This window comes from Erythrolamprus reginae, chromosome 7 (assembly GCF_031021105.1).
Source record: "Erythrolamprus reginae isolate rEryReg1 chromosome 7, rEryReg1.hap1, whole genome shotgun sequence".
Classification (NCBI taxonomy): Eukaryota; Metazoa; Chordata; class Lepidosauria; order Squamata; family Dipsadidae; genus Erythrolamprus; species Erythrolamprus reginae.
In genome coordinates, this window is record NC_091956.1 from 43,375,768 (window position 1) to 43,400,487 (window position 24,720).

Genomic DNA, 24,720 nt, shown 5'->3' on the forward strand with positions numbered 1-24,720 from the left:
GCAACTGATATCAGTACAGTGATAAGCTTTAATCATTTTATATTAATTTCTTGTGAACTTATCCATTTGATATAAACAATCCAGAAGTACCAATTTTGCTTACAAGTTTTCCAGTTTCCCCACTTTGTAATTTATTTATTTCTACAATTTCCAAAAGCCAGCATATAAAATACAAAACATGTACAGTAGGTATTTTTTGATACTGTTAGAAATTTTATTCTAAATATTTTGATTAGAAGTTAGCATCACCATGTTTAACAGGATACATATACATGTAGTAGCATCACAATGTTTAACAGGATACATGTACATGTAGTAATTATAAAAAAACCCTGTAAAATATGCCAAAAATGAAAGATACTATTTACCTGTCTACATGGTCCAGGAAACCCTTCAGTCCCCATTGTTGAAGAAGCTGGGTTATCATAAGCTATAGAAATAGTGGGGTTATAGTCAGTATGCTATTTGCTTAACAACAGACCCTAGTAAAAAAATTAAAATGGCTTAAAAGGGAAAAAAAGACCATGTAAGACAATTCTATTAATAGAATGATAATTCTCAATAAGCTACTGCAGGCAGTGTTCCCTCTAATTTTTTTGGGGGGTGGGCGGAAAAGTATAGTGTCTGAGCGACACTGGGCGGCACAGAAATAATAAATAAATAAATAAACAAACAAACAAACAAACAAAAAACCCACCCTGTTTTGCCTCAGAGAATTTCAAAATAAAATACTGTACTGTGTGTCTATAACAGTGAGCTCATAATAGGGCAACTCTATCAATATCAAAATGCCACTTAAATAGTTGAGCTAGTTTCAAACTAGATTTTGATTTTCTTTCTCTCTTCCTTACTCCCATTCTTTTTCTTTCTCTTTTCCTTCCTCTCTTTTTTCTGTTTCTCTCTCTTCCTCTCTTCCTCTCTCTCTCCTTCCCTCTCACTCTTTCCCTCTCGGCTTCTGGGCAGGTTTGGAAAACTCTGAGTTGATGATGATTTTTAAGTGAGCGATTGCTCACTGCTCAGCTTAGAGGGAACTATGACTGCAGGTCCTTGTTTAGGTAATTGCTGTGACTGACTCAAAGAATTAAACAAATCTATACACAACTTCAGTCTTGTCAGATTTATTTGAAACGCTACAATCATTTTTTATAAATAGATATGCAAGGCACCAATACTAATCTGCTAATACTGTAGTATTAGTAATAGTAGTTTGGTGTTGTGTATTTTTAGATGACTTTCAAAACATTGCTTAATTCAGGCTTCTTCTCAGCCTTATTAATACAACTACAGAAGTGGAACAGAGAAAGGGCTCACTGTAGAAAATCTACCACTATATCTGTTGTGGGCCAGCTCCTGCAACGGGGAATTTGGATGTTGGCTTAGGAGAGTCCTCAGGTTCCCAGAGACTTGTCTTACTGGCATCAGCTTTGGACAGTGAGGATTCCTTGCCAAGGTTAGACGCTGGGGAAGAAGAAGATCAGATAGAGAAATGGATGCAGCCAGCCCATTAGTTAATGACCCCATTAGTGGGTCATCAGACTTGGAGGAGGAGGATCGGTGGATAGATGCCAGAATGCACAGGCTCATGGCTAGAAGGGACCAACTGCGTAGATATCATCGGAGATAAGGGAGAACACCTGTGGCTGAGGCAATTAGGCTAGTGGGGCTGCTGATAAATTGCCAGTGTTGCAGGAAGCGCATGTAGGAGATTATATGTTTGGAGAAGGAAACATCATGTTTGCGTTTTGTTCCTGGTTTTTCACAGACTCTTGGGGATATTTCACAGCTAAGTAAAAACTTGTGTACTGACTGGAAGAGGTCTGGCTGTGACGCTTCCACTGCTGCTCCTATCTGCTTTGCTTGTTTTTGTTCTCGCAACATTCAAGGACTGTTATCTGTAATTTGCTCAGTTTAAAGAGTGTGTGCACAGCTTTATTTTGGGTAAACGGCTTTTCTGTTTACTTTACAACAGCGTGTGTTTTTGAATTTGCATTTCTGACTTAACTGGGGCTCGTAACGTGAAGCCCGGCATAACAGAATAATCTCCCACCCTTCAGACACACACCGACCATGTTTTGGGGCTTGTTCTTGTTTTTGTTTTCTTGCATTTATTTGGAAATGGCTGATGGTATGGCTGAGATGCAGGCTGTTTTTTGGGCCCTCCGTTTGGAATACAAAACCTGACACAGACAGTGGCTGCTCTGCAGAACCAGGTGGACTATTTAACTCAGCAGCCAGCCCCTCCCCTGGTGCAGCCGGTGGTTCCTGCTCCACAGCCTCTGCCACAGAGGAAGTGTTTTGTGGCTATGCCTGTGAAGTTTTGGGTGACCGTAGTCTGTTTCCTGCCTTCCTCAGCCAGGTGCAGCTGTTTATCAATGCCCAACTGATACATTTTCCCAGGGATGCAGAGAAGGTGGATTTCTGCTGCAGCTTGTTGGCTGCCCCCGCTGCAGCATAGGTGTCACCATTGCTGGACTGTGATGATCCACTGTTGCAGAACTACACCGTTTTTTGCACTCAGTTGTGGCGGCAGTTTGCGGATCCAGTGCAGGAGTAGACAGCCACAAGGGCGTTGAAGCAACTAAAACAAGGTTCATGCCCATTGGCAGAACATATGAGTGACTTCTACGGCCTCAAGACGCAGGTGCAGTGGAATGAGGCCAGACTGGTGGAGGCTTTCCAGGATGGCTTGTCTGAGGCTATGCTGGATGAACTGGTTCACGAGGCCCTGCTGCACACCCTGGATGGGCTGGAGCAGCATTGTCTGGACATCAAAACCCGGCTGCTGGCCCGAGAGGTGTGTCGGGCCGTGCGGTCCTCCCCCCATGTTTCTAGTGTCACGCCTGTGCCTGCTCTACGTTGGGGGATGCCACCTTTGCCAATCCAGTACCTGGTTCCTGCGCCCCTCTGTTTCAAGCCAGCCCTGCCTCCACATCTGGCGGATCATGCATCTCCGGAGGAGCCGATGGACGTGAGATATGCCAGATCCTGAGTGTCCACTGCGGAGAGGGCTCAACGGCACGCGGCAGGTCTTTGTTACTATTGCGGGGCGGCATGTCATTCCACGAACTTCTGTCCTCACAAACGGAAGAACATGGCAGCTGCCGCTGTCCTGATAACTCCTGTACCGACTGCCGCCAACCTGACTATTCAGGAACTGATCCGTGAGTCTGCACCCTGTGTTCCAACCACAGTTCCTGATTCCTCTATGTCAGCTCCCATGACCATGACCCCTCCGCTGGAGTCTCTGTCGGGAAACAAGGGGAGCCCAGCCTGATGGCAATGCTAGGTTGGGCCGGTATCCAACCCCCTCCGGACTCTTTGGCTCATGACCCTGGCTCGTACGCCATTTAACACTTGCTGTTCAACTCCATGCAGACCGTTGTACCCAGCATCTCGCAGCTCGTCCCCTTGTGGATTTGGGGACCACCACGAACTTCTTGGACGAGGCTTTTGCACAGAGTCATTATTTGCCATTGTGTCCTGTGAATCCCCCGTTAACTGTGGAGACTATCGATGGGCGAGTTTTGTTGTCCAAGCCCATTCGGGTCCAGACCTCGCCGGTCCGGATGGTCATCAGGACCCACAAGGAGGCTCTCCAGTTCTATGTCACCCGAGGCCTCCATTTTCCTGTTGTTTTGGGATTGTCGTGGCTATGTGTGCATGATCCTCACGTGTTGTGGTCCCAGAACTTAGTCACCTTTTCAAGTATGTGGATGATCTCCATCATGTTTGCACTGCTCAAGGGCCCGGGATTCCCGAGGTTGTTTTACCTGAGTGCCTCACAGAATTCGCCAATGTCTTCAATAAAAAGGAGGCGGATCGGCTGCCGCCTCATCGGCCATGATTGTGCCATTGGACTTTTCCCTGACGCCAAGCTTCCTGCAGGTCGGCTGTATTCCATGTCGGAACCCGAACTCGTGGCCCTGAAGGACTTTGGTGAAAAGAATCTTGCTAAAGGGTTCATCCGGCCCTCGACTTCACCCCTTTCTGTGCCCATTTTGTTTGTAAAGAAAAAGACTGGGGATTTGTGTTTGTGTTGTGATTACCGACGCCTGAATGCCATCACGGTGCGCAACCGGTACCCGTTGCCGTTGATTCCTAAGTTAATGGACATCTGCGAGCCGCCAGTGTTTTCCAAAATCGATCTACGCAGCGCGTATAATTTGGTACGGATATGACCGGGGGATGAGTGGAAAACAGCGTTCGGCACCAGGCATGGGCATTTTGAGTACACCGTTATGCCTTTCGGTCTTACCAACGCCCACGCGAACTTCCAACACCTGATGAACGATGTGTTCCGGGATATGTTAGACCATTTTGTGGTCATTTACCTCGATGACATTCTTGTGTACTCTCCATCACAGTCCAGTCATTTGTGGCACTTGCGCCGGGTCCTGCAACGTTTGCGTGAGCAGAGATTATATGCCAAGTTGAAGAAGTGCCAGTTTTTTTATACCACCATCAAATTCCTGCGGCACGTTATTTCTCCAGGGGGCATAGCCATGGACCCAGGCAAGATGTTTTGTGTCGGACCGGCAGTCCAACCGGTCACGGTGTCTTCCGGTGGCCGAGTTTGCCTTCAACAACTCCCGTCATACGCCCAAGAGAATTATACCCTTCTATGCAAATTATTGCTTCCATTCCCCAGTCCCAGCTGCAGAGGACTTTCTATCGGAACTTCACGGGGTGCATGAGATGGTGAAAAGATACCTCAATAAAGCCAAGAAGGACTATAAGAGGCAGGCTGACTGGTCCCGTCGGGATGTTCCCCTGTTGGCTGTTGGAGATCAGGTGTGGCTGTCCACAAAATACATTGCATCGGAGCTGCCCCGTTAGAAGCTGGATCCACGGTTCATGGGCCCTTTCCCCATTGAGCAGGTCATCAAACCTGTGGCTTATCGTTTGACCCTGCCTGCCAACAAGAGAATTCACCCGGTGTTTCATCGCTCCCTATTGGTTCCTGTTCGTACTGACTGTCCACTTCGTCATAATGTACCCACTCTGCCTGCACCCTGTGTTCGAGATCATGCCATTCGGCATTCACTATGGGTGGAGGATTACTTTCAATATTTAGTTCAATGGGTTGAGGATGATCTGGATTATTGTTCTTGGGTGGAAGCCGCTTTGGTGGATGCTCCTGCGCTCATTCAGGCTTTTCACATGCAGTTCCTGCACAAGCCCCGTCCCTTGGGTAGGCTTCAGGGCCTTTCAGGGGTAGTGGTGGTGTTGTGGTTGGTTCTGGGCCAGCTCCTGCAACGGGGAATTTGGATGTTGGCTTAGGAGAGTCCTCAGGTTCCCAGAGACTTGTCTTACCGGCATCAGCTTTGGACAGTGAGGATTCCTTGCCAAGGTTAGACGCTGGGGAAGAAGAAGGATCAGATAGAGAGATGGATGCAGCCAGCCCATTAATTAATGACCCCATTAGTGGGTCATCGGACTCGGAGGAGGAAGATCGGTGGATAGATGCCAGAATGCGCAGGCTCATGGCTAGGAGGGACCAACTGCGTAGGTATCATTGGAGATAAGGAAGAACTCCTGTGGCTGAGGCAATTAGGCTAGTGGGGCTGCTGATAACTTGCCCAGCATTGCAGGAAGCACATGTGGGAGATTATATGTTTGGAGAAGGAGACGTTGTGTTTGCGTTTTGCTCCTGGTTTTTCACAGACTCTTGGGGATATTTCACAGCTAAGTAAAAACTTGTGTACTGATTGGAAGAGGTCTGGCTGCGACGCTTCCACAGCTGCTCCTATCTGCTTTGCTTGTTTTTGTTCTCGCAACATTCAAGGACTGTTATCTGTAATTTGCTCAGTTTAAAGTATGTGTGTAAAGCTTTATTTTGGGTAAACGGCTTTTCTGTTTACTTTACAACAGCGTGTGTGTTTGAATTTACATTTCTGACTTAACTGGGGCTCGTAACGTGAAGCCCGGCATAACAATATCTATACGAGTTTTCAAATGCTCACAACTGTAAACAAGTTATTAAGTACTTTAACATGCTTTTAAATAAAATCAGTAAGGTAATATTTTCTTTTTAAAATGGCCTAACTTTTCATCCTGTTGGTATTTCTTTTCCATATGAAAAATTTAATTTTTATGAAAACAATGCCAACCATATATATATATATGATGGAGGAATTATAAATAATGAAGAACTATTCTTCAGTAAGTTCAGTTTTAGATGATTCTGTAAATACATGGATGTTGCATTGATGTTTGTGTGTAAAAATTAAGATAGTGTACCTTTATATATAATTAGATCCATAATTCTTACCTGGGTGAAGGTACTGGTGTGCATTGTAGAAACCTGTATATGTAGAATAACTCTATCAATTAATGGTTTGGGACCAGTTAGAAATCCAATTCGTAGCCTGTCAAAAATAAAAATATACGGCATTATCCGGAGTATAAGATGCACCTTATTTTTGGGGAAGAAAAAAATTCTGCCTCTGTCTTCCAGCAATTTGCCTCCCAGCAAACATCAATTGATATGCACTGTTTGCTGTGTATTTCTGGGCATGTGTGCCTGACCCATAGAAATATCAAAGAATTGGAGAAATGTACATTATGGCAGTATATTAATGTCAGAAAGTTTTCTTAAATGTAATCACACTAACTCCTCCCAATTATTTAAATAGATCTACTCCAAACATGACTAAGTCAGGGTTTAACTCAGCTGCCTTATCTTAATACTAAAACAGGACACTGTTATTGTTCTGTCTGGGTCCCTCCAGAAGTCAACACCAACCAAAAAGAGAATACAGACACACTGGTAAAAAGCAAAGGCAGTTTATATAATTCAAAGCAAACACAGTTAACAGAAACTGTTCTTACAGACAGGAACACGCTGGAACTTCACACAGGTTTCATGAAGGCCATGAAAGAAAACAGGATTCTTGCTGTCAAAAACAACACTGGAGATAACAAACCCATGCCTCCCCCAAGTCTTCCAGACTTCTAGGCCACAAGCCAAGATCAGAGATGCCGAGAAGCAAAGCAGGGTCACAGAACTTCCAGTTGATAACGCTCCACAAGGCTGCAAGGGCGGGCCTGCCTTTTAAACCCTGCTGAGGAGAACCACACCCAAACCCAGCTGTTGCCAATTCAGTGATGCAAATACCTTTCTAATTGGTCCCGTCTCTGAGCTGCACGTCGCTGTCTCATGTCAATTATAGCCTGTGCTCCTTCATCCAATGAGTCCAGGCTACTAGCTGGGGAGAGCCCCCCCCCCGGGGCTCTCAGGCTGCTCTCCCTCCTCCTCTTCCTGACTTTCCTCTCCCCCATCTGCCTGGTCCTCCCCCTCCTGTTCACTGTCCTCCTCCTCTGGGCATGGATCCAGCAGAGACGCAGCTGCTCCCTGAGGAGCCTCAGGCTGAATCACAACAGTTATATTTAAGACTATACTCGTACAGATGTTGCTAAAACTGATGTGGCTTTCTGCTATTTAAAAGAAGTTACAAAAGAACTGGGCCTCTTCAGATCAAGCATTTATTTTGAAAAGCTTCTTCATTTTGTTGTCTAAAATAATAATAAAGCAGTCTTTTAAAAAATAGGTGTAATAACTTGAACATTCTACAGACATTTAGTTATTGACTTATCTTGTATCGTTTCAGCAGTCTGATTAGCACAAGAAAATAAAATTCTGCCTTTGACTCTCATCAATTTGCCTCCTTGCAGCTTTACTTTCAATTTCAGTTTCAGTGCATGGCCTGCCTGCAGCATCAATCAACTGAGGGTCGGGAAGCTGATAATCAGTTGCCTGGCTTAACAGGCTCTGATCTGTTTGCTACAAGGAGGTAAACTGCTGGGAGGCAAAGGCCAAAGGATGAGGGCGGTTGGGTGGGGTTACATTCACCCAAGATTTCACCCTCTTTGGGGGTGGTTAAAGGTTTGTCTTATACTCTGAAAAATATGGTACTTAAAATACCTCTTTACATACATATAAGCTGTCATGTCTAAAATTATGGAGGAAAAAAACTATTTTCCCCAAAATAATACATTCCCTGATAATAAGCCCAATTGGCAATAAGGCCAAGCGCTTATTTCAGGGTTATAAAAATATAAGACAGGGTTTTATTTTTGGGGAAACATTTTATTGATTTTGAGGCAACAAAAGGGAATTATAAAAGTATGAGAAAGAGAAAAACAAACCAATTTTATAAAAGTAAAAGAAATAGGAATCTAGGTATTATGGAACAACTAAGATAAAGGAAATATCTGATACTGTTTCAGGAAAGATTAGTATCATGAAAATTGAAGGACAGACGTATACATGGAACAGCACTTGACAGTTAAAACCATATAAGTTAATTTCAAGGAAGACTACAATAAATATGTCTTTTTCAAATTAAATTTATACCAGTAGCCTTAGGGATTTTCAACTTTGTGCTTGGCCAAACAATTGAATGTCCAGCTATGGTGCAATTGAATTTACCCAGATGAGAGGATCTTAGAAAAGGAGTCAGTTCTGATAACTCGCCCATCAATGTCCATTGAAAGAAAAGTTGGTGCCCGAGGCTTCAGGAAAGAAAGTAAAGGTTTGCTGTTAGTAACTAATACTTGCACATGGTGGCTCACAACATGTTGTGGAATATGTTTTTTAAAAAAAGGTGTACATGCATTATGAAAGCTATTAATGAATCAAAACTGGTCTGCGTCCAACATTTCCGTTCCAGTAACAGGATTTCCCATTATACTACTATCAATACGTGTCACAAATTTACTCTGTAAGTCCCATCAACTATTTAAAGTGTAACCACATATATACAAGAAGTGGCATATTTGCCACTGGAGAATTACCATTATAAAATATGCCTCTTGACCACACAAAGTCTAAACATAATGATTTGGACTACTATTTTTTTCTTAAATTGAAATGGTATCACAGGTATGCCACTCATATGTTAATAACTGATAAAAACTGTGATATTGCTCACTGTGTAAATCTATAAACATAATGATTTTATTTATTTATTAGATTTGTATGCTGCCCCTCTCCGCAGACTCAGGGCGGCTACTCTTTTATGGATACTGTTGTGACTTGAAATACATATGTGCAAGAAGTCTATGGTATTCCTGCATGTCTGTAGCATCATAAGTAATGGGGAAAAATATTCTACTGACTGTGGAAATAGTAGTGACAAATCATAACACAATTTATAAAGAAGTATCAAAAAAATACAAATTTATGTACTCTTTGCTGTGGCTTCTGGTTCAAAAACAATTGACATACCTTACCAAATTGAAGGAAATAATATGGATCATCTTCTATTATAAGGAAATCATATTGTCTTGCAAGCTGAAAGAAATATATACACCTATATTCATACATACAAACAAAATAACAAAAAACAAAACAATTGTTTCATAATGATATATTATTGTTACCAATTAGCTCTTTTCTATTGTTAAAATATTCAGTTGTTTTCAGTAGGGGAAATTCTGAAGTCTGTTTCAATTTTCTTACTGACATCAACATTGTTCTGAAAACCTCAGTCAATGCATACAATGGGAATCCCATGGAGATTCCCATTAGTGGCAAAGCACATTATTCTACAAATTAGAAAAGAAATTCAAATCCAAATACAGTAATACCTCGACTTACGAATTTAATTGGTGTGGGGAGGAGGCTCGTAAGGTGAAAAGCTCGTATGACGAAACATTGTTTCCCATAGGAATCAATGGAAAAGCGATTAATGCGTCCAAGCCCAAAAATCAGAAACCAGCCGCCACCACCGAAGAAGGCTTGAGCCTCCCGATCCTCCCCACCCCTTTGCCATGCATGTCATCCTGCATGCAGGATGCCATGCAGTCAGGAAGGTCATCCTGCTCCCCCCCCAGCCAAAAACACAAAGGCTGTCTGCCGCCGCCCGCGGAGCAATGGGAAGCTGAAGCCGGCGGCGGTTTGAGCCTCCCTTTGCTGCATGCTGCTTTGCCATGCCTGTTGTCCTGGGCGAAGTGCTGGGTGGATTGCGTTAGGAAGGTCCTCCTGCTCGCCTGGTTACCTTGTGTGCGCCGCAGTACGCGCTCTGCCAGGCGGCTCCCCCCTGCTCCGCGCCTCCTTTCTGTTTGTTTTGTCTCTGGGTCTGCGGAGGGAGGGAGGGAAGCAGAGCGGGGCGGCAGGCGAGGCGACCGCCTCTCCGCTCGCCAAGCACCGCAGAGAAGGAGGGAGAGAGAAGCAGGCGGGCAGCAGCCGCGGCGGAGGCCAAGTCTCGCTCTGGGCTGTGCTCCCTCCGAGCGCTCACCGCCTGTCCCTGTCAGCGGCCCAGCCACCTTCACCCGCCCGGACAACCGCCAGAGGGGCTCCTCCGGAGGGGCACACGGGGAAGAGCTTGAGCTGCCGCCTTCTCCCTTCCCCATGGGAGCACCGCACCTCTTGTCTGCCCGGCCCGAAACCGCTGCTCATGTCGGGTGGCCCCCCTGGAATGCCAGCAAAGCCGCCGGGCCGGTTGCCAAGCGGGGGTGGGGCGCGGGAGGAGGCGGAGGCGACGCAGCACCGGCCTCCCAGGCCACCTCTGCCCGGGATGGGGCTCCTCCGGAGGGGCGCACGGGGAAGGGCTTGAGCCGCCGCCTTCTCCCTTCCCTGTGCGCCCCTGCTTTGGTCACACTGATGGATGATCTCTGGTGGGCCCAGGAAAGGGGCTTGTCCTCTGTCCTGGTGCTTCTTGACCTCTCAGCGGCTTTCGATACCATTGACCATGGCATCCTTCTGCGCCGGCTGGAGGGGTTGGGAGTGGGAGGCACTGTTCTTCAGTGGTTCTCCTCCTACCTCTCTGGTCAGTCGCAGTTGGTGTTAGTGGGGGGTCAGAGGTCGACCTCTAGGTCTCTCCCCCCTGCTATTTAATATCTACATGAAACCGCTGGGTGAGATCATTCAAGGGCATGGGGTGAGGTATCATCAATATGCCGATGATACCCAGTTATACATCTCTACCCCATGTCCAGTCAACGAAGCAGTGGAAGTGATGTGCTGGTGCCTGGAGGCTGTTGGGGCCTGGATGGGTGTCAACAAACTCAAACTCAACCAAGACAAGACGGAGTGGCTGTGGGTCTTGCCTCCCAAGGACAATTCCATCTGTCTGTTACCCTCAGAGTGGGCTCGCAACTTGGGCGTCCTCCTCGATCCACAGCTCACATTAGAGAAACATCTTTCAGCTGTGGCGAGGGGGCATTCGCCCAGGTTCGCCTGGTGCACCAGTTTTGACCCTATTTGGACCGGGAGTCACTGCTCACAGTCACTCATGCCCTCATCACCTCGAGGCTCGACTACTGTAACGCTCTCTACATGGGGCTACCTTTGAAAAGTGTTCAGAAACTTCAGATCGTGCAGAATGCAGCTGCGAGAGCAATCATGGGCTTTCCCAAATATGCCCATGTTACACCAACACTCCACAGTCTGCATTGGTTGCTGATCAGTTTCCGGTCACAATTCAAAGTGTTGGTTATGACCTATAAAGCCCTTCATGGCACCGGACCAGATTATATCAGGGACCGCCTTCTGCTGCACGAATCCCAGCGATTCGTAAGCTACTTAAGCCTTTCGTAAGCTACTTAAAACCCACCTCTGCCATCAGGCATGGGGGAATTAAATAATTAATAAATAAATAAATGTTATATATAGGCAGATACAGACAAACAAATATATATGTATATTTAATGTTTTAATTCAGCAAAAAAACATGTGACATATATATACACTATATATATACAGTAGTCCCTCACCTATCGCTGGTGTTACGTTCCAGACCTGGCCGCGATAGGTGAAATCCGCGATGGGGAATTTATCGACTGATAGTACTTATTTAAGTATTTATATTGTAATTGTTTGGTAAGTTTTCATTGTTTTAAGTGTTTATAAACCCTTCCCACACAGTATTTATTTTAGATACAGTATTTAAATACAGTATTTACAATTTTAGTTTTTTTTTTTTTAAAAACCTGCCGATCGAGTTCGGCGGGCTGTTTAAATCTGCCGATCGACTTCCTCAGAAACCCGCGATGAAGTGAAGCCGCAGTAGGTGAAGTGCGGTATAGCAAGGGACTACTGTAATAATATTTATAAATTCCTTGGCCCAAAAGTGTAACGGACCAGTGTAGGATATCATATTTCAATTACATGTTTAATTATCCAATATTTAATACCAGATTTTAAAATAGTATAAATTGGACAAATAAGTAATCTTATGGAATAGATTTATAGTACTCATTGAGTACTCAAATAAGCAAGAAAACATTATTTTATATCTAACATATACTAACATTACAGATTGCCTTTTGAAATGTGTATATTTTAGTTTATATATTATTCTGACTTTCAGAGCAAGCCTTTCCCATGTGGCTGATAATAAACAGTCATTTATTTTAGACTGAAGCCTAATTGCAGCTTAGATTAAATGATATAAAATTGTGCACAGAGACCATATTATTTTTTGAATGGTTATACCTGATAGATTTCTTTCTTCCGTTCTGTTGTCAATGAGGCTCCTGTTGGATTACCACCATTAGGAATTGTATATAGAAATTTTGGGGTATCATTCTTCAGCTTTTTTACATCTTCTGGACCCCATCCAGAAAGAACTTCTTTCAAAGCTTTTGGAATCATACCATGCTGATCACTGGGCACATTAATAATATTACACCCCAACGGTCTAAGCTATTTTAACAAAAGAAGTGACACAAGCATTTATTATACATATGCATTCTATTCAGTTTTTGATAAATTAATGTCTAAACTTGCTATAACATGCTCATATTCCTGTAAACTAAATCATCTGGTTATATATTTAGCCTTCTCCAAATATGTTGAGATTGCCGAGTAGGAATTCTGGAACTGAAATCTGCGTGGTGGTATTCATTGTTTATATGCAGCAGGTCAGCTTTTTGATTTTGAGAATTTCATTATATGCAAATAATGTTATCTGCAGGGGCAGTTCAAAACAAGATGGAAATTGTGGCACTTGCAGCTAAAATCTCCCTGTTTTTATTTATATGCAATGTCAATGTAAGCTGGTCACATTATATTTGCTGCTCTGTTATGTTAAATGGATTGTCTGTTTCCTACATCATATTTCATATTATATGATACACTGAAGCATAAAGTGTATTAAAGATGTAATTATGTAAATTATAACATTATCTGAACTGTCACTAGATAATTGGATTGAATCAGGATTAGATATCAATGCACAACTATTCAAATTTGTTCATTCTGGTAATTTCCCAGTATGCTCAGACTACAATTCCCAGGCTTTTCCGTTAAAATGTAGCAATACTGGTCGGAAGCAGTGGTAGAAGTATTAGGGAAGGCTGTTACTATCTTCCTCTCATCTCTAATCGGGTGAAACATGAATGATTTACCTCAATAAAAGAAATGACATCTGTCTCATATATCTAATAAGATCATAATTTCAATAATATTAATGGAGGATTAAAGATTAATAGAATGTGTAAATAATCACAGCAAAAGTTTAAAGACAACTTTTTCTCTTTCTGTACCAGATAGCCATCCATTTATTAAGTTATAAATGAACGTTATATTTTATTTGAATTGTATAATGAAAAAACTCTGCAAGAAATGTATTGCCAACATTTTCTGATTTCTGCATGTTCTTTCCTATTACTAAATGTTTTACCAAATTACAAACCTCTTTACTGATTTTTTTTTTCTTGGAAAATCATGTTACAGAATCTGAAAAGCTACAAAACTGAAGGACAATTGTTCATCACTTTGAAGGTTAGTTCAGAAAATGCAGATTAAATTTTACTGGAAATAATTTATCCCCCTTCTTTCCTAGTTTAGCAAAAATCTAAGAAATGGAAGCCTGGTATAAATGGAAGCCAGACCTAAATATGTATAAGCAAAAATATATATTTTTACATTACAACCTTCTAGATCTATGGAATACTCACAGCAGCTAAAGTCCCAGGATAAGTGGGGGCATCTAAAAGAATGTTATCTCCAGGATTAATAAGCATTTCAAACACCTAAAAAATATACAGGACAGTAATTTTTCCTGCTGCAGATAAACAAAAAGTTTTTTAAAAAAAGCTTGGTATACAATAATACAAAACACAAGGGAAAGGGGAAGCATAAAGAGTCAAGAAAACTTTGATCTTTGTAGTAAGCTGTTTAAAACCCAAAACCAATTAGTACATACCAAAGTTAAAGAATTTTAAAACATTGTTCCATTACGATTCATTTTTGGTTAAGAATGCAAATAAATTTGGCAAATTGCTTCATCATTTATCTATACAACTGTTTACTTCATACTTTAATTTTTTTATGTGATTATATGTAATAAACTTTTATTTTCTGCACAAGTTTGTGAAAAGGCACATCTCTCTAAGGCAGTGGTTCCCAACATTTTTTTGGCCATGCCCCATTTAAGCCTCTCTAAAATCCTGCTCCCCCTCCCCGTGATATATAATTCTTACTATTCAAAAAGTGAACTCCTACTCATGTGGAAGAAGCCTAAAAGGCCATTAACTTGGTTAAATAAGGCAGTGTTTTTCAACCAGTGTGCCGTGGCACACTAGTGTGCCGCGAGACATGGTCAGGTGTGCCGTGAAGCTCAGAGAGAGAGAAAGCAAGAGAGAGAGAGAAAACAAGAGAGAGAAAGAGAGAGAGAGAGAGAGAGAAAGAGCGCAAGAGAGAGAGAAAGAGAGGGAGGGTAGGAGAGAGAGAGAAAGACATAGAGGGAGGGAGGGAGAAAGAGAGCAAAAGAGAGAGGAAGAAAGGAAGAGAAATAAAGAGGGATGGAGAGAGAGAGAAAGAAAGAGGAAGGAAGGGAGAGAAAGAGGGAGAAATAGAGTGAAGGGGAGGAAGAGAGAGAGGGGGAATTTTTTTTATCCAAACTTTTTTTAGCTGCCCTCCCGCTCAATGTGTCCCAAGGTTTCGTAAATGTAAAAAATGTACCGCGGCTTAAAAAAGGTTGAAAATCACTGAAATAAGGTTCCAATTGCCCCCATTAAAAATCAAATTGCCCCCCTGTGGGGCATGGGGGCCCACGTTGGGAACCACCACTCTAGGGGAAGATCTTATTGAAGAAAGTAGGATCTACAATGGCTTTACTGAAGTGTCCCTTCCTACTATTGCATTAATTAATAAATATGTGAGCTGAGAAAGAAGAGATTAAACAGATATGTTTGTAAAGTTTATAAAAAATACTAGTGATATCTGGAATAGGAAGAAGAAAATGGGATAACCTGGAACTATAGGCAAGCTATCTGCAGCAGCAAGCAATCTGAGGTCTCCCCAATGTTTAGGATTATGTCTGCATAATTCCTACAAGCCCTACATATCTGGAAGATAAGACCACTGCAACTTTTTAAAGATTCACAGAAATTATATATTTATGCTCATTGTACATTATAGTTCATTTTTCTTACTTTACATAGCCCTTCTTGGCTTCCAGTAGTGATACACATTTCCATTTGTCCTTCCTGAGGACTGTAGTCAACTGTTGGAGGGTTATGGACATTCTTCTGCAAATCTTTCAACCAGGACAACAGTTCTGGAATGCTAAACATGATTACATTAGTAAGGTGTATCATCATCATCATCATTTAATAATTTATTAGATTTGTATGCTGCCCCTCTCTGAAGACTCGGGGCGGCTCACAACAACATTAAAAACAATGTTGCAGTGGAACAAATCTAATATTAAAAGGGAAAAAAACATATAAAACCCCATCATTTAAAACCAAACAACACATACATAATAAACATAAAATATAAAAGCCTGGGGGAGGTGTCCCAGTTCCCCCATGCCCGGCGATACAGGTGAGTCTTGAGTAATTTACGAGATCATGCATTCATTCACAAGATTTTTATTCTTTTTGCATTTCTTAGCCAAATCTACCTTTTAATTATTTTATTATGTAGTCATTAATCTTAACAAGTATAGATCTTGGTTAAAACACTCTGATTTACCACCAACTTTTGCTACTTACTTTAAATACATCCTAGCTTGCAGTTATCATTACTATTACCTTTATTATAACTATTTAGTGATAGCAAAAATCGGATGGTTAAAAACATCTCTTAATTTCCAAATGTTCTTTGAAAGTATAAAGTCTTAGTTGCTCTTTGAAAAATAAGTCTACAGGGACACTGTGGATTTCAGGAGAAGAATGTTCTATTGAGACAGATTGAAGCCCTTTGGAGCCATTCTGACTTGATTTGTTCAAGAAGCTGGAACATTGCCTTCACGACTGATCAAATAGGATGAGTAGAATGGCTCTGGTGCAGGTAGCCCTACATATACCCTGAACCCAGTGGTGGGTTGCTGCCGGAATGCCTAATTATGTGCAGCTCCACAGCTCTGGAACTTGAGTGTGAAATCGAGCACAATTACGCTTCCTGCACCTGTGCAGGTAGCAAAATTGCAAACAGGGACACGCATGCGGGTAATTTTGTTGAGTTTTTTTGCTTCTCCGCATGCAGTGAAGTAAAAAAACTTGCCAAAATATGCCTACACAAACGTCCCTGTGCAGAGTTTTGCTACATGCACACATGCAGGAAGCATAATTGCACTCGATCCCACACTCGTTCCAGAGCCGCGGACCTGTGCACAATTAGGCATTCTGACAGCAGCCCACATCAGTCTGAACCTAAGTAATCCTCATAACTAATGCAACTTTTATAATATTGGTGTAGCTCTGCTATAGTGATTTTCACCTGCTACTATAGGTCATTGCCCTTCTATCACTTGAGTAGTCTTCAAGAGCAAATTTAATCAGGGTAGGTTGCAACTGTTCATGTTTGAATTAACAAGAGAATAAATGAGATGAGAGTGTATTTTAGAAGGAACTCTCTTATTCTACCACCTCTTACTCTATTCAACAAAACAGTATCAGCAGTAGAATCCTTGAAGTTTGGGGGTTCAATAATGTCCAAGAATTTGAATGGACACCCAACATTAGAACCATTATTTAAAAACCACAACAAAGAATGTTCTTCCTGTATTAGCCCAGAAAGTTCAGACTGCTCCAGGAGCTGTTGATACAGTTTTTCAGAAAAATTATTGAGTTTGTCATTTGTAGTTTTATACTTGTCTAGTTTGATATTGCAACGAACAGGATGGGTACAAATGCAATGGGTACAGATAAAACTGCAGAAAGAACAATTACAATCAGCCTGCCTTCCATAGAATACATCTATACTTGAATGGTCAGAATGTTATAGGGCATTGATGGCGAACCTGTGGCACGCGGAGCCATATAGGAGGGCAGGCGAGACATTGCCCGATGTGAGCATCAGCGTGCATGCGTGAGCTGATTTTTGGCCTTGGAGAAGGCCGTTTCACCCTCCGGACATTTCCCTTAAGCCCCGGAATGCAAAAAAATGGGCAAAACAGAAGTTCGGAAAATGGATTTCTGGTTTGCCTGTTGGGCTGTTTTTTGCACTCCGGGGCTTCAGGAAACTTCTCTGAACCTTCCAAAGTGCAAAAAGCAGCATAATAGACAAACTAGAAGTCCGTTTTTCTGAACTTCCGGTTTGCTCTTTGGCCTGTTTTTTCACCATCCCCGGCTTCAATGAGGCCCGTGCACATGCACAGGGATGGGAGAGATTGTGCACATGTGCAGGGGCAGCAAGAGTGTGTGTGCACATGAAGGGGAGGGAAGGGGTGTGGGCACATTAATACATGGTAGCACACACACACACATACCCTTTTGGCACACGAACCAAAAAAGGTTCGTCATCACTGTTATAGGGCATTGCATGCCAAAACTACTAGACACAGAGACAGTTTCTTCCCTTGTACAATCACTCTGCTGAACATCTAAATCTGATTTTTACAGTACTATCTAATGTCTATGTACATTTATATGTATATGTTGTATGGCCGTAGCATTATTATTATCCTTATCTTTTTAAATACCCCCTCCTATAGGTATTATTTTGATTACTATTACTCTGTTGCTTTGCATATACACAGAGCTTCTGCATTGAAGACAAACTGCTTGTGTGTCTAATCCCATTTTGCGAAATGGAGTATTCTACTGCTAATGATTATCATTAAAACCTTCCATTCTAAAGACATCTGCAACTAGTATATTAGCTTATGCTGGACAAAAACTCTCTATAACTACATTTTCCACATTTCCCACTTTGGTTTAAAATGATTCCTCAAGTTGTTGTTGTTATTATTATTATTATTATTATTATTTATTAGATTTGTATGCCGCCCCTCTCCGTAGACAAAATTGTGGACCTGATGTTCCAAGAGAATGCAGTTTTGTCAAGTAAGGAACATAAGACAATCTGTTGCTTTCTGGATAAGTAAAGTATCCATTCTTGCCCTGTTTCCTTATCTTACCTACATTAAACATTTTCAGGGAGGTCAACAATGGAAAGAAAGCTCTGCAGTAGATAAAGGAGACTATCTCTCCTGCCCCCCACACTTGGAAGTTTTTTTAATAGAATCTGTGGTTTCAAAATCACAACTTTTATTTGGCATTAAAATACCCTGCTGAAGCAGAATACTGGAGAGCTCTCTTCATCAGCTCTTCTTTGATTTCAACTCTTGTTTCATCTTTAATGATAATGGTAGCAGTTTTGAAAGGAAACGTGTTGGGATTTGGTGCTCCTCCAGCCAGAGAAATTAATGATGGGGGAGATTGCTGCATCAATTCAGCTAGAGTAAAAAAATACACAAAAACAAAACTTAAATCATACCTGATATGATTAATGCTACTGGGGTGAGTTGTAAAATCCAGACTATTATGACATAGCAACAACCCCTCCCCCCAGGTGTCATCTAGATTTTTGCCAAATCTGGTAGCTTGGGTGGACATTCTTTAAAATATCTGTCTAGTTTTCTGCACTACTTTATTTATTCACTTATTTATCTAGAATTCTGATATTTGCCAAGTACCATCCTCCAATGACACATTTTCAGAAATAATGAATTTCTGCACTTTATATAAAACAAATTTTGGAACAAAAATTCCAAGAAGACTCGGAGCGCAAATAACTGCTTCCTATGTAATTTCTGAGCATTGATATTCCAATCCCCAAATTAGTTCTCTTGGAAATAAGTGGCCATGACACCCTTTCTTCTGAATAGAAACCTCTCTTACGTTACCAGAAATGCCCACCTCTTCTTAATAATCATGTCTACGACAATCCCTAACTAGAACTTGTCTGAAGAATTAATTGCAAAATACAAACTTACTGAGAATTCTTATTGGAGATGCTTTTCTTGCTGCACTTACTGCAGTAATAAATCGTGAATAATTCATGCTTAATGCATCAAGCAGCAAAGTCAATCTTCAAAATAAACTGGATAATAATAGCTAAAATCAAGACAAATAAACACAAACAGACAAAGTGCATGCTTTAAAATACTATTATCTGCAACAAGCATTTAAAGAAATCATATGGTAACATTCAAAATAGAATGGGTCGCATCTATCATTAATTAATTAATTTGTTCAAATTATTTTTCTCAAAAATATTCCTGTTAAGAGATATAATATTTTGGAAAAATATTATGAAATATTCAATGTCAAAACACACAGCATAAAATAGTAAAATAGTATACATTCATACATAAAATAGTAAACATTCAATGTAAGATATACAACATGAAATATTAAAATGAATTTTCATGCTGTTTATCATAGAGTTGAAAGCCTAGGGAGGAAATAAGCCACCTGCTACAGACCACCCAAGGTCTCTCCCGACCTACTGAAATACCTCATGTTCCCTACAAATGAAAGGCCACCCCTTAAAGGGGCCAACATTTCCGAGGGGCCGGATGCACATGCCCACTTCCGCCGGAGGCATTTGAAAGGGGCGATAGCGCGAGCGATCACCCAGGAGGCCTTGCACTCGGTGCCAGGCATGTTGGGGGGGGGGCGCAGAGAACGGGGCGGAGAGCCCACGTATAAGGCGACGGGCTGCTGCTCTCCGCCCCCTTTCCAACTTTGGACTCGTCGGCCTCCGTTGCAGGCCGACGAGGATCCGTCGCAGCGTGGCCATGTGCGAGCAGGTCTCCGCGGCTCGGCGAGAGCTAGACGATTCTTCCTCCTAGTAGAACACTCGCCCACTAACTGCAGCCCAGTCTAATGTTAATGGGCCGCTGCCTTTGCACTAGGGTAGCCTGCCCACACCCCCATTACTTGCTTGACGCCCGCACTGACTCCTCCAGGAGACCCAGGATTTTCAGGGAGGATGACGCGGTTATTATTTACCATATCTGCTCTGAAACGTCCGGTTGAATGCTATAAAGTGACAAAGAATATTTTCTGTAGCTCTATGCTGCAATCTAGTGTCAGTTTATTAAATACAGTAATCCTTGTAAGGTAGCCCATGCATCAGTGAGGAAGAATTCTCAGAAGTAGCCTAAATATTTGTTTTCTTGAACAGGCGCTGAATGTTTCTCTTCAATCACTTTCCAGCTTGTGCTCTCATTCTTTCTCCGCTACCCAGGATTAGGGAGATTATTCTAGAAAATGAACTGTTGGAACACCGTTTGTGGGCAGAAAGCATAGCTTTAGGTTTCCCTACCTGTGGTTCCAACTGCAGTTTTTGATGTTGCTGGAGGAAGAAAATTAAGCAAAGCCACACTCCTCTACTTCGCCCACTGCATTTAATTTAAAGAAGACAACAAAAAAGCAATGAGTCAGGCAATCAAATGGAAAAGCCTCCATGAAACATAGCCCCACTTGGCTGGACAAGGCTTGCCCAAGAAAGGTGTAGGAAGGGAAGGTGTATCGAGGGTACTGGTCATATTTCAAGCGTTATGGCCCTCCGGCAGACAAAAGCTCTAAGGAAGCATGGTGATTGTGGGGCCTGTTGTTGCTGCTGCTCAGAATGAGCCCTTGAAATTACTCAAGCCTTCCCCTGGCGAATTCTCAGACTCAGGGCTGCAGAAATGCTTCTTTGTTCAGCTTTTATGACTCCGCTGGCTTCCCGGGACTCCTGGAATTCAGGAATTTATTTTAAGATTGCAGAAAAGCGAATCTTGTCTCGCTGAAGTGATTGACATATTCTGGGGATGTGCACTGATGTTTATAAGCATGCATGCATGTATGCATATGTGTCTGTTACAGGTGCTTTTTGTGTGCAAAGTTGCAGTACACGAGTATGCATGAACCACATAGAATAAAATTGCTGCTATTGCTCTCTTCTGTATCACTTTCCAAAGTTCTAATATGTATAACTTTTCACTAAAAAATGGTCAAAATGGATTCAACAGTTAAAAGAAAGCAAACATCAAAGAGTAATGAAATATTAGTGATTGGATATCTGTTAAATCACTGCACCGGGGACTCTTGCTGTTTAAGGCATATTTATTTCCAAAGACATAACAACCAACTGATCCTCTCAACAGTAACTCCCAACAAGGGCAACGGCTAATCCGTTGCCCTATTTATACTTTTCTTATGCGTGGGAATTTCTTACTGACAACCGTTTATTTTTGGCAGCAATCAGAACTAGCCAGTCTTAACCAATCAGCAATTTTCTCATATTTCTTTTAAATGAACACAACATCCCTCCCCTTTTAGTTAAGTGATTGGGTGTTACATGTTTATCCAAGTGATGTAATCCTATAACCGGATTGGTGGTCTTACGGTTCGTTGGGACCTGCGCAGTTCATTTTCCTGAGAGCTATCTCCCTGGACGACCAGCGGCTTTTCTGCTCCGCTAAGGCCGGTATCTGACTGGCCTGTTTGCGATGGTGCAGTTGGATCCTCGCTGGCCTCTAGGGGCACCAGGTAGCCGTCGCTGAAGTCCTAAACAGGTTCTGGTAAGCAGTGTTCACTGTAAGCTGTGCGCGTGCGCACGTGCGCGTCCCAAAATACCCACCCGCGCACCCTTGGGGGGGCGCCGGCAGTAGAAGGAAAGGGAGCCGCGGCCGCCCCTGCCTCACCACTGTGCCTCCGGCTCCCTTGCGCCCCTGGCCTCTCGGCTCTGCCTCCCGCCCACCCGCCTGATCCGCCCCCTCTCCTCCACCGAAAGAAAAGTGCGGAGGCTTCCTGCTTGAGCCTCCCGTTGCTCCATGCAGCTTCGCCCTGTCTGTCATCCTGGGTGAAGGGCTGAATGAGGGAGTCAGGAAGGTCCTCCTGCCCCTCTCAGCCGAAAACACAACGGAGGTCTGCCGCCACCAGCTTGAGCCTCCCCTTGCTCCACCCCGTTTCGCCCTGCCTGTCATCCTGGACCTCCGTTGTGTTTTCGGGGGGGAGCGGCGGGAAAGCCCTGTGCTGGCCAGGAAAGCCGGCTTTCTGGGAAAGCAGCACGCCTTTCAGACACGCTCCTTTCCTGCACCTCTTTCCTGGGGGGGGAAGTAGCCTCCTCCCCCCCCTGCCCAGGAAAGAGTTGCAGGAAAGCAGCGCATTTGAAAAGTGCGCTGCTTTCCCGGAAAGCCAGCTTTCCTGGCCGGCACAGGGCTTTCCCGGGCAGCTGGCTTGAGCCTGGTGTCGGTCAGCAAAGCCGGCTGCCCGCCAGAGACGTGGAGAGAAAGAAGGGAAAGAGGGAGGGAAAGAGAAGTGGAGAGGAAGGAGGGAGGGAAGGAAGGGAGAGAAAAGTGAACGAGAGGGAAAGAGGAAGGAAGGAAGAGATAAATATAAAGGGAGAGAGGGAGAAAGAGGGAGGGGAAGAGGGGAAGGAAGGAAAAGAGAAAGAAAAAAGTGGAAGGAAGAGAGAAGGAAAGAAAGGAAGGGAGAAAGAGAGAAGATAGGAAGGAAGAGAGAGTGAGAGAGAGCAAGAAAGAGAGAGAGGAAGAGAGAGAGAGAGGAAGAAAGCAAGAGAGGAGTGGAAGGAAGAGAGAGAGATGATAGAATAAAGGGGAGAAAAAAAGAGAAATGAGAAAACGATTGAAGCAGAGAATGACAGGAAAGAGAGAAACAGAGAGAAGTGACTCTTGATTTAAAGCATATGGTAAAAGCACTTAAATAATAACAGAGAAAAAAAAACCCAGCCCTCACCTGTTTATATTAATAGTTATGTTTTGGATTTGCTGGTTGTTTTAGTTTTAATAGTACAGTGATCCCTCGATTATCGCGAGGGTTCCGTTCCAAGACCCCTCGCGATAATCAATTTTTCGCGATGTAGGGTTGCGGAAGTAAAAACATCTGCGCATGTGCGCCCTTTTTCCATGGCCGCGCATGCGCAGATGGTGGAGTTTGCGTGGGCGGCGGGGAAACCCCGATCTTCGTCTGCTCGCTGCTGCTGCGGCCGCCCAGCAGCTGATCTGCTCGGCGGCAGCAGCTAGGAGCCGAATCGGGCTTTCCCCTTTGCGTGGGCGGCGGGGAAACCCCGATCTTCGTCTGCTCGCTGCTGCTGCGGCCGCCCAGCAGCTGATCTGCTCGGCAGCGCAGCAGCAGCGAGCAGACGAAGATCGGGGTTTCCCCGCCGCCCACGCAAAGGGGAAACCCCGGCTCCTCGCTGATGCCCCCGCTCGCCCGCCCGCCCGCCGCCCGCCAGCAAGAGGGGGAGAGATAGAGAAAGAGAGAGAAGGAAAGAAAGAGATGAGAGAGGGAGGAAGAGTGTGAGAGAGGAAGAAGCAAGATAGAGAAAGAGAGAGAGAAAGAAAGATGAGAAAGAAAGGAAGAGAGTGACATCATCGGGTGGGAAAAATTGCTATATAGCGTTTCGCGAAGATCGAGATCACGAAAATCGAGGGATCACTGTAATAGTGTTTGGTTTTGATTTATTATTAATTTCTTTTAATAAAAAAGAAGGGATTATTTATTTATTTATTTATTTATTTATTTATTTATTTATCAGACACTATACTTTTCCGCCCACCCCGAAAAAAATTAGAGGGAACATTGCTGGTAAGTGTTCTTTTTGATTTTCTAAAGTGGGTAAAATGTTAGTACTAGTTTGGATTCTTTTTCTTACTTGGTCTATGTGACGATGCCAAATTCGGCGGTCTTTTAATAAAATAAGATAAGTTTTAAGACCAATTTTTTCTTTTACTGTTCCTTCTTTCCATTTGTTTTCTGAATCAAAGTCTTTTACGAATACTGGATTGCCGAAGTTAAAACTTCTTTCTGTTTGTGGTTTTGGTTCATTTTGTTCAATTTGATAGTCCGGGTGTTTATGGTCTAACTTAGATCGCATGTTTCTTCCCATAAGTAGTTCCGCCGGGCTTTTTTGGGTTGATGCTGATGGAGTTATATGTTGTATTATAAGAAATTCGTCGATTTGTTGTTGCCAGTCTCCCAGTGGTGATTTGTTTAATGCTTTTTTTGTTATTCTAACCATTCGTTCCGCTTGACCATTCGCTTGCGGAAAGTGAGGCGGAATGAGTGTATGTTTAATGCCTAGGTCTGCCAGGAATACTTCCATCTGGCGTGCCATTAATTGTGGACCGTTGTCTGAAACTAATATGTCCGGAATACCGTGTGTGGCAAACAATTTCCTTAAAACTTTAATTGTGGTGCTTATTGTAGTGGATGTCATTAATTCAACTTTGAGCCATTTGGAGTAAGCATCAACTACTATTAGAAAGGATTGGCCTCTGATTGGGCCAGCAAAGTCAATGTGTATTCGTGACCAGGGGTCCCTTGGTGTAGGCCACTCAGATGGTTTGGTTTTCGGAGGATTAGATCTAGACATTTGGCATGGGGAACAACCAGCCACCCACATTTCTATGTCCTTGTCCAGACCTGGCCACCACAAATGGCTCCTTGCTAGGTTCTTCATTTTGACTATACCAGGGTGGCCCTGATGCAATAATTTTAAAGCTCTTTTTTGGAGGTTTTTTG

At 43.0% G+C, this 24,720-nt stretch overlaps 1 protein-coding gene across 8 annotated transcripts in view; it reads right to left on the reverse strand.

Annotated features, from left to right (window-relative positions):
* The window catches only part of AADAT (aminoadipate aminotransferase), a 59,208-nt gene extending 39,418 nt beyond the window's left edge, over window positions 1-19,790 (reverse strand). For 4 of the 8 annotated variants that reach the window (XR_011559615.1, XM_070757430.1, XM_070757434.1 and 1 more), the window contains exons 1-10: window positions 19,657-19,721; window positions 19,176-19,296; window positions 18,467-18,635; window positions 15,385-15,517; window positions 13,906-13,980; window positions 12,440-12,649; window positions 9,230-9,295; window positions 8,432-8,514; window positions 6,272-6,368; window positions 369-430 (exon numbers count right to left, since the gene is read on the reverse strand). Coding sequence is in view for 7 of the 8 variants with exons in the window: in XM_070757430.1 (XP_070613531.1) it covers window positions 369-430; window positions 6,272-6,368; window positions 8,432-8,514; window positions 9,230-9,295; window positions 12,440-12,649; window positions 13,906-13,980; window positions 15,385-15,517; window positions 18,467-18,635; window positions 19,176-19,242 (962 nt within the window). In the remaining variant the exon portion in view is untranslated. Of the gene's footprint in view, window positions 1-368; window positions 431-6,271; window positions 6,369-8,431; window positions 8,515-9,229; window positions 9,296-12,439; window positions 12,650-13,905; window positions 13,981-15,384; window positions 15,518-18,466; window positions 18,636-19,175; window positions 19,297-19,552; window positions 19,586-19,656 lie in introns of those variants that run through there. The other 4 variants (XM_070757435.1, XM_070757429.1, XM_070757432.1 and 1 more) reach the window with 2 other exon arrangements.
* Between the last annotated feature and the right edge of the window lie 4,930 nt (window positions 19,791-24,720).